Consider the following 11,046-nt stretch of genomic DNA (forward strand, 5'->3'; position numbering starts at 1 on the left):
ACAGTAGTGGAGAAGGTGGAAAGTTTTAAGTTCATCGGTGTACACATCACGGACAAACTGAATTGGTCCATTAACACAGACAGCGTTGTGAAGAAGGCGCAGCAGCGCCTCTTCAACCTCAGGAGGCTGAAGAAATTCGGCTTGTCACCAAAAGCACTCACAAACTTCTACAGATGCACAATCGAGAGCATCCTGGCGGGCTGTATCACCGCCTGGTACGGCAACTGCTCCACCCACAACCGTAAGGCTCTCCAGAGGGTAGTGAGGTCTGCACAACGCATCACCGGGGGCAAACTACCTGCCCTCCAGGACACCTACACCACCCGATGTCACAGGAAGGCCATAAAGATCATCAAGGACAACAACCACCCAAGCCACTGCCTGTTCACCCAGCTATCATCCAGAAGGCGAGGTCAGTACAGGTGCATCAAAGCAGGGACCGAGAGACTGAAAAACAGCTTCTATCTCAAGGCCATCAGACTGTTAAACAGCCACCACTATCATTTCGTGGCTGCTGCCAACATACTGACTCAACTCCAGCCACTTTAATAATGGGAATTGATGGAAATTATGTAAAAATGTACCACTAGCCACTTTAAACAATGCCACTTAATATAATGTTTACATACCCTACATTACTCATCTCATATGTATATGTATATACTGTACTCTATATCATCTACTGCATCTTGCCATCTTTATGTAATACATGTATCACTAGCCACTTTAAACTATGCCACTTTATGTTTACATACCCTACATTACTCATCTCATATGTATATACTGTACTCTATCATCTACTGCATCTTGCCATCTTTATGTAATACATGTATCACTAGCCACTTTAAACTATGCCACTTTATGTTTACATACCTTACATTACTCATCTCATATGTATATACTGTACTCTATACCATCTACTGCATCTTGCCTATGCCGTTCTGTACCATCACTCATTCATATATCTTTATGTACATATTCTTTCACTTGTGTGTATAAGGTAGTAGTTGTGGAATTGTTAGGTTAGATTACTTGTTGGTTATTACTGCATTGTCGGAACTAGAAGCACAAGCATTTCGCTACACTCGCATTAACATCTGCTAACCATGTGTATGTGACAAATACATTTTTTATTTGATTTGACAATGTGGCGAAGAAGATGAAACTGCGCCTCTTCAACCTCAGGAGGCTGAAGAAATGTGTCTTGACCCTCACAAACTTCGACAGATGCACCATTGAGAGCATCCTGTTGGGCTGTATCACCACCTGGTATGGAAAAAACCGCCGGACTCTCCAGAGGGTGGAACACTCCCTACCCTCCAGGATATCTACAGCACCCGGGGTCACATGAAGGCCAAGAAGACCATCAAGGACCTCAGCCACCTGAGCCACGGCCTGTTCACCCTCCTTCTAGAGGGAGGAGACAGTTCACTACCTTCTAGAAGGAGGAGACAGTACAGGTGCATCAACACTAGGGCCGAGAGACTGATTAAAAGCTTCTATCTCCAGGCCATCAGACTGTTAAACAGTCACCACTGTCCAGCCTTCGCCCAGCACCCTGCCCTGAACCTTAGTCACTGTTACTAGCCGGCTACCACCAGGTACTCTACCCTGCACCTTAGAAACCTCTTTGCCCTGTGTACACAGTCATTGAACACTGGTCACTTTAGTAATGTTTACATACTGTTTTACCCACTTTATTTGTATATACTGTATTCCGGACTCTGACATTGCTCGTTCTGATATATATATTTTTTTAATAAAAAAAAAAAACTTTTGGGATTATGTGCGTATTGTTTTGTATTCTGGATTGTTTTGTATACTGTCTATACACACCATCATATATGGTGTGTTTATATTATATATACCCGACTGGGCTACTGCAGGCTTCCATTAGCAACTAAACATACATCTGGTATAATATAAATAAACAAAAATGTACACGAAGATTGTCATTTTTCCATTCACTAACGGGGGATCCTGTTTTCTGCAAACAAGGCCTGCGTGACAGAGGGCAGTCATTCTCCACTGGAACCACCTTGCCTTTACTCATAGGCCTGGCCAGTAGGTAGTATCTGTGGACTCGTCTAGTGTCTTTGGTAAACTGCTGTGTGTATCTGTGAACGATAGGGGGCAGCAGAGTCATAGCTATGTGGTTGTTCTTCATGATAACTCAGAAATTGGCATTATACTCAACAGCAGTTACACAGAATTACCCATGACACACTGCCTGGGTTTTCAGATCTTTATCTGTATGTACTTATTGATATTGTAATCTTGCATTTTGAAGTACATATTGTTTTTGGAAGGGACCTTATTCAACCACATGGTCACATGCTGATGAGTACATTATCTCGATCTAACAATTAGAACTATGAAGTAAATTGGAATGTTAAAACTGACCAAAATACGCAACTTGTAGCTACATATTCCCATGTTCAATGTGCTTGATAACAAGGCAGACAAAGTTTCTATAGCTAGTCTGGTAATATTTGCTATCAGATAGCTATCTAATGTTAGCTATCATAGCAACATGCTTTATACAGTAGTTCAGGATTAGATTTAATCTGGGTCCAGGATCCCTGTCCACGGTGAAACAGAGAGCTCTATTGGTGTCTATCTGTGCAAGGTATCATGCAGAGAAGCATTTCAAATTCTTGAATTTGTAAACACTTATTGTAATTACTTATGTGTATCTATAGGCTTTGAAATATTAATCATGTTAATAATTTGGGCACTTTATTTTACAGCACAGAAATACCCAGATATTTACTTCGAAATGACTTGGTAAAGTGGTATTTACACATAACATCTTTGAGATTCAGAATTACAGGGTACCAGGAAGTTCAGTTAAATAAAGTAAGTACTAGGGTACCCAAACAAAGTACCACTGCTACCACAGTTTGTACATAGATACTAATATACATTATTGGTCACACTTTACAATAAGGTACCGATAAGACAGTTATAGGGGGCGGGGGTAACTGACCAATCTTTTTATTTTGCAGTTGTAAAATACTTTACTTGCAATAACTACTCTATAATAAACTACTATTATTAACCCCTACAGACCCTTTATAAACCCTTTATATAGGGTTCTTTAAAATAAGTGTTATCAAACATATTTTTTTTTAGAGGAATTAATAAATGAATGGATTGTTGTTGACATTTCTTAAACGTTGTAAAGATGACTCCAGTATCATGGTTATTAACCACAAAGGTTAGTTAAGTAACAACTCACTTTTGATTATTCACCGGTTAGGAATGTCGGCGCTAAAGATAAGTATTACATAGTTTAACCTCACAGGTTAACCACAGACTTCCACTCTTAAGGGAGCATGTGATTTCTGCTATTTTGTCTTAAATCAAATGAGCTTACAATATAAAATCGAGGCATATATTAACCAATATTTAATAAGAAAGGCATATTTCAAATAAGCTTACAAAACGTATGAAAGTATTGGGTGATGTATGGAGAAGTTTCAATGTCAAAGCCGTTACTATCTGTTGTAAACTCTCAAAAGGCTTTATGTTACTTTGTTTGAGGAACGGCCTTTCTAAATGTGAACGTGACCTCTGTGGACTCAGTAGGCCTCTATAGCATGTTGCTGGGTCAGGGGTTTGAACAATGGAGCTAGGGATTCTTTACGTTCGGTCAGGTATAAAAGAAAGGGTTAAACCAGGTAGGAAGTCAGTTCAGGAGCAGCAACCAGCAGCACAGTGAGCAAACATGTCCAACACCAGAATGAACATGGGCAAGGTAAGCACTAGAAAGGTCTCTTACAGTTGTATACATTTAATTGTCATAGATCTTTATACAAAAGGGCTCTAGTACCCCAAACTACAACATCATAGTTTTACTTATCCCAATAACCTGGATACCGGTGTGACTGAGTAGCATCCCACATTTCTCTAAAATGTTTGTTTCATGCAATTGTTTAATTCATTGAAATTATTCAATTTGTATTTTTAGATCGTCTTCTACGAGGACAAGAACTTCCAGGGTCGTTCCTATGAGTGCAGCAGCGACTGCACTGACATGACCTCCTACCTGAGCAGGTGCCAATCCTGCAGGGTTGAGAATGGCTGCTTCATGGTCTACGACCGCAACAACTACATGGGAAACCAGTACTTCATAAGGAGGGGCGACTACCCCGACTACATGCGCAACTTTGGAATGAGTGATTGCATCAAGTCCTGTCACATGATCCCCATGGTAGTTTGAAAATATTTCAGCTTAAAATAGTCATATCTTTTCACTTGAAAGTAAAACATATTTGAATGGTTATACTCTCATATTAAACAGTTGTATATATAATTGATCTGATCAGTGAAACCTGTACTCTTATCCTAACAGCACAGAGGAAACTACAGGATGAGGATCTACGAGAGAGAGAACTTTGGAGGTCAGATGCACGAGATGATGGACGACTGTGACTCCATCATGGATCGCTACCGCATGTCCGACTGCCAGTCCTGCAACGTGATGGAAGGCCACTGGCTGATGTACGAGCAGAACCACTTCAGAGGCAGGATGAGGTACATGAGGCCTGGAGAGTGCAAGAACTTCAGCAGCGGCATGGGAATGGGAGGCATGAGAGGTATGAGGTTCATGAGCATGAGGCGTATCATGGACTCCTGGTACTAAATATTGCTTGATGTAACGTTAGCAAGAAAAGCCATTGAATAAAATGATTCACAAACCTATTTAATGTGTGTCTTTTTATGTGTGACAAAAAAATGAACCATCTGATTTCTTGTTCACACACCTGCACCACTTGCCATATAGCTGAGACCAATTATGCTAACATGAACAATATCTAGTGGTTCATTGATAATATGATATGTCTAGCTGAACTTAAAATACTTTTGAGTAACACTTTATTTGACTTCATCATAACACATTTATAACTTTTGTTCTAGAAATATACATACACAAGATTTTTATCATCAAATCAGGATTTTACCATGAACATGAAAGGCCACATGGCTGGCCCCTCTTTGAGAAACAAAAAGCCCTGAAAATGTTTGTCTGGCAATGATCAACAACCAAGTTGATAGAGCTCGAAGATTTTGGAAAATAACAATGGGCAAATGTTGCACAATTCAGGTGTGGAAAGCTCTTCGAGACTTCTCGAGAAAGACTCACAGCTGTAATCGCTGCTAAAAGGTGCTTCTACAAAGTATTGAAAAATTTGATATTTCTAAAAACATGTTTTCACTTTGTCATTAAGGGGTATTGTGTGTAGATGGGTGTAGATTTATTTAATCCATTTTGAATTCAGACTGTAACACAACAAATTGTGGAATAAGTCAAGAGATATGAATACTTTCTGAAGGCACTGTAAATCCATAATTTATAAGCTCACTACATATCATACATAATTTAAAAGCCCATTTTATTTTGAATATGACAAACTTGATTATATGTAGTAACTTACTTAGAAGATATTGTGTCTAAATAGGCCTTCGGCGATTGGTAGGCTAAATTCATTGTACTTTCTTTATCTGCCATTTCCCGAAAGTCAGACTCTTCCCACACGCCAACTAATTTTTCTCAACTTCTTAAGCATCTGCAATTCACCACGTTCTCTCCAGACTTGTATAGAGGGAATTGTTGATATGTTGTCAAGTTTTTTATTCTAGATAACATTTTCTATGGAAATATGCACCAAAAACGCTTATGTCTATAGTATTTTACAGATAGAAAGATACATTCAAAAGGCACTCGCACATCTAAGCTATCTTTTTTGCAGGTGTTGGATAAGAAAAGACAAAAGAAGAAGATAGAAAGTAGATATGAAAAAAAGTATATATCCACAATCTGCTCAATACAAGACCGGTCATGGAGTGTCTTAACAAAATGAAACCCCAAAATTTTGACTGACTTCATCCAGTGTCCAGGAACATTTATTTGTGGTAAATGTAAATATGTGCATATTTTATGAGATATCGCCTCATTTGCATATTTTAATGCAATATTTCCAAAAAGTTCTCGTACACATTTTTTTAAATATATTGGTGTCTATATTTAACTGGTAAAAGTTCATTGTGATATGGGGAAAAATGACCCTATTAGGGTGTGGTGCTTCTTGCAATTTTAAATGCACTTTAAATAAAGTTTTATTTGATTCATAGACTCAGGGAAAATAAATTAATTATGGTTTTGACATACTTAGCGAATCATCATTCTCCCAAAGGTACTATTTTCTAACCCAGTTAAAAACCCTTTAAAAAATGAATTTGTTGTGGCAAACTTCCCATAAGTTTGTGGCAAATTTGGTGCGAACCAAATAATGTGCCACAAAATGTTGCCAGAGGTTTGCAAATGTTTGCCACTAGTGGTGAATCTGCGGCAAACCTATGGCAACAATCATATTCATTGCCACTAGTGTCAAAAAGTTTCCCAGAGGTTTTTTTCATATAATTCTATCAAATTGTATTTGAATCTGTGGAAAACCTGTGGCAATAATATTTATTGCCACTAGTGTCGAACAATTTACCAGAAAACGTTTCTGGTGAACACGAGTTCCAAGACCAGTAACCGTTGATGACCAATCAGGTGGATTAGAAAGATTTGTTAGAAAATGGAAACCAAGCTATCTAGCTAGCTACCAACCAAAGTTGTCCGGTTGTTTCTAACTTATTAAACTTCCTAATACACTTTCAAATTGTTAGCTATGTCATGTTTTATGGGATAGAGTGAAACACATTTAGTTGATAACAGTTTCATTCTGTCAGTGCCACTGACTGGCTAGCGCCTAGATAGCTAGCTAACATTAGCTATCATATTTTTGCACATATTTTTGATAGTTAACTAGCTAGCTAATGATTTGAATAAACACATTTTTTGGTGAATACGTTGCTCTATTTTAATACCAATATGTATGTCAATAAGCTAGTGTCACTGTTCAGTAGCATGTTAGCTAGCACAACAGCTAAGATAGCAACAATATGAGCTGACTTGACATCAAAGCAAAACGTCACTTTTGCAGATAGATACCTTTCCCCTACCTGTGGTGTTGGAAGAGGCTGTATTGGGAGGGGGATGCATCAATACCCTCGTAACACTTTTTTGAGTGATAAATAAGTGCATCGTCTTTAAGATTGATATGGTAAGTAAATGCATGTATTATTCTCATAAATGTAGCCCATACATTCATTCTTTGTAACAATTAGATCTTTCGTTGCTTTAAACTAGTAGCTAACTCATCTTCATCATGTGTTGTTCGTTCTCTCTTTCCTTCAATCAAACTGAGGACAGAGAAATATGTGTGCATCAGGTCAAGGTTTCTTGCATGCATGGCTTTGAGATGTAAGTTAGCAATAATTATTTTTGGAAAAATAATATGAATTGCCATTTTAGGCATAATTAAAAATTGTACAGTGCATTCGGAAAGTATTCAGAACCCTTGACTTTTTCCACTTTGTTATGTAACAGCCTTATTCTAAAATGTATTCCATTTTTTTTCTCCCCGTCATCAATCCACACACAATACCCCATAATGACAAAGCAAAAACATTTTTGGGGACATTTTTGCAAATGTATTAAAAATAAAAACAGCAATATCACATTTACATAAGTATTTAGATCCTTACTCAGTACTTTGTTGAATCACCTTTGGCAGCGATTACAGCCTCGAGTCTTCTTGGGTATGACATTACATGCTTGGCACACCTGTAATTGGGGAGTTTCTCCCATTCTTCTCTGCAGATCCTCTCAAGCTCTGTCAGGTTGGATGGGGAGCGTCGTTAAACAACTATTTTCAGGTCTCTCCAGAGACATTTGATCGGGTTAAATTCTGGCCTCTCACTGGGCCACTCAAGGACATTCAGAGACTTGTCCCGAAGCCACTCCTGTGTAGTCTTGTATGTGTGCTTAGGGTCATGGTCCAGTTGGAAGGTGAACCTTTGCCCCAGTCTGAGGTCCTGAGTGCTCTGGAGCAGGTTTCATCAAGGATCTCTCTGTACTTTGCTCCATTCATCTTTCCCTCGATCCTGACTAGTTTCCCAGTCCCTGTCGCTGAAAAACATCCCCACAGCATGATGCTGCCACCACCATAATTCACCGTAGGGATGGCACCAGGTTTCCTCCGGACGTGATGTTCGGCATTCAGGCCAAAGAGTTCAATCTTGGTTTCATGAGACCAGAGAATCTTGTTTGTCATGGTCTGAGAGTCCTTTAGGTGCCCTTTGGCAAACTGCAAGCGGGCTGTCATGTTCCTTTTACTGAGGAGTGGCTTCCATCTGGCCACTACCATAAAGGCCTGATTGGTCGAGTGCTGCAGAGATAGTTGTCATTCTGGAAGGTTCTCCCATCTCCACAGAGGAAATCTGGAGCTCTGCCAGAGTGACCATTGTGTTCTTGGTCAGTTTTCCTAGAGCTAGCCGCCCAGCCAGAGTGTTTGTGGTTCCAAACGCCTTCCATTTCAGAATGATGGAGGCCACTATGTTATTGTGGACCTTCCATGCCGCAGACATTTTTTGGTACTCTTCCCCAGATCTATGCTTCAACACAATCCTGTCTCGGAGCTCTACGGACAATTCCTTTTTGCTCTGACATGTATGGTCAACTGTGGGACCTTATATAGACGGTGTGTGCCTTTCAAAATCATGTCAGATTAATTGAACTTACCACAGGTGGACTCCAATTAATTTGTAGAAACATCTCATGGATGATCAATAGAAACAGGATGCACCTGAGCTCAATTTCGAGTCTTATAGCAAAGGGTCTGAATACTTACAGTATTGAGAAATGTCCTCTGGTCTGATGAAACAAAAATAGAACTGTTTGGCAATAATGACCATCGTTATGTTTGGAGGAAAAAGGGGGAGGCTTGCAAGACGAAGAACACCATCCCAACCATGATGGACGAGGGTGGCATAATCATGTTGTGCGGGTGCAGGAGGGACTGGTGCACTTCACAAAATGGATGGCATCATGAGGTAAGAAAATGGTGTGGATATATTGAAGCAACATCTGAAGACATCAGTCAGGAAGTTAACCTGTTTGGGCTCAAGGGGCAGTATTGAGTAGCCAGATAAAAGGTGCCCATTTCAAAAAGGCCTCGTACTCAATTCTTGCTCGTACAATATGCATATTATTATTACTATTGGAAAGAAAACACTCTCTAGTTTCTAAAACCGTTTGAATTATATCTGTGGGTGAAACAGAACTGGACTTAGAGCAATTTTTCTATGTGTATGTCAGAATGCAGAATTTTGCTGGCTGTTCTGAGACCTGTGTATTAATTTGCATGTCCTCTATTGGTTGAGATGCACTGCATACGCCTTCCCCTGGGTGTCAGCGAATAGGGAGACTTGAAATGGAGTTTCTACGTAGTTCCCAAAGGTTATAAATTGCTTGGAACCGAAATGTCCCATCTTTCCACTCTTCGCTCTGACGCAGGGAGGGTCTTGGCATGTCATGTTAGAAGCTCCTGTTTCAGCTCCAAGATATATCCGGCTCTGTTTTTATTCGATATAGGTGTTAAAGACATCGTAATGTTGTTATTTTAAACCGAATTATATCAGTTTATGTCAGTATATTGCGATTTTCGGGTATTTATTTTCGTGACATTGTAGGAAGTTGGGTATCTCTGGCCCACATGGCTATTGTTTACTGCTAATTGCAACGTTGAAGACGACGTTCTCCAACCTAGCAACGATTCTTTTGGACAAAGGACACCTTTCCCAAGATTCTGATGGGAGTTCATCAAAAAGTAAGAACTATTTATGCTGATAATTCATTGTTCTGTTGGAAAAAGTAAAATGCATAAGACGCCATTACTTGCAGTGTAGCCTTGCTTTATCGCACCCTGCATTGCGCAGTAACGTTAATTTTAAAAATGTAATTCAGCGATTGCATTAAGAACTAATTTGTCTTTCAATTGCTGTCCAACCTGTATTTTTTTAGTCAAGTTTATGAATAGTTTTCGATAAGAATAGGGGCCTTTCCAAGATGGCGCCGGACAGATTGCTTGAGTATTTGGACACTATTTTCATTGTATAAGCACGATTTGTGCCGCTAAATATGCACATTTTCGAACAAACTCTATATGCATTGTGTAATATGATGTTACAGGACTGTCATCTGAAGAATTCTGAGAAGGTTAGTGAAAAAATTAATATATTTTGGTGGTTTCTACGTTATCGCTATTTTTGCCTTGAATCAATGCTGTTGTTATGTTTGCTATTGTGCTAAGCTAATATAACGCTATATTGTGTTTTCACTGTAAAACACTTGATAAATCGGAAATATTGTCTGGAATCACAAGATGCCTGTCTTTCAATTGCTGTACACTATGTATTTTTCAGAAATGTTTTATGATGAGTATTTAGTTATTTGGCGTTGGTGTCTGTAATTTTTCTGTCTGCTTTCGGTGCAATTTCTGACTGTAGCTGCAATGTAAACTATGATTTATACCTGAAATATGCACATTTTTCGAACAAAACATATGCTATACAATAAATATGTTATCAGACTGTCATCTGATGAAGTTGTTTCTTGGTTAGTGGCTATTTATATCTTTATTTGGTCGAATTTGTGATAGCTACTGATGGAGTAAAAAACTGTTGGAGTAAAAAAAGTGGTGTCTTTTGCTAACGTGGTTAGCTAATAGATTTACATATTTTGTCTTCCCTGTAAAACATTTTAAAAATCGGACATGTTGGCTTGATTCACAAGATGTGTACCTTTCATATGCTGTATTGGACTTGTTAATGTGTGAAAGTTAAATATTTAAAAAAAATATCTTTTGAATTTCGCGCCCTGCACTTTGAGCTGGCTGTTGTCATAAGTGTACCGACGTCGGGCTTGCACGCCAAACAGGTTAATGCTGGTCGCAAATGGGTCTTCCAAATGGACAATGACCCCAAGCATACTTCCAAAGTTGTGGCAAAATAGCTTAAGGACAACAAAGTCAAAATATTGGAGTGGCCATCACAAAGCCCTGACCTCAATCCCATTGAACATTTGTGGGCAGAACTGAAAAAGTGTGTGCGAGCAAGGAGGCCTACAAACCTGACTCAGTTACACCAGCTCTG

The 11,046-nt window shown here is 39.1% G+C and overlaps 1 protein-coding gene across 1 annotated transcript; it reads left to right on the forward strand.

Moving 5' to 3' along the window:
* The first annotated feature begins 3,730 nt into the window (after window positions 1–3,730).
* LOC120060575 (gamma-crystallin M2-like) lies at window positions 3,731–4,648 on the forward strand. The gene is made up of 3 exons (XM_039009943.1): window positions 3,731–3,760; window positions 3,974–4,216; window positions 4,358–4,648. Exons 1-3 carry the CDS (start codon window positions 3,731–3,733, stop codon window positions 4,646–4,648), a joined length of 564 nt encoding a protein of 187 aa, XP_038865871.1.
* Window positions 4,649–11,046: the final 6,398 nt, after the last annotated feature.

The sequence above is a fragment of the Salvelinus namaycush genome, chromosome 16, assembly GCF_016432855.1.
Source record: "Salvelinus namaycush isolate Seneca chromosome 16, SaNama_1.0, whole genome shotgun sequence".
NCBI lineage: Eukaryota > Metazoa > Chordata > Actinopteri > Salmoniformes > Salmonidae > Salvelinus > Salvelinus namaycush.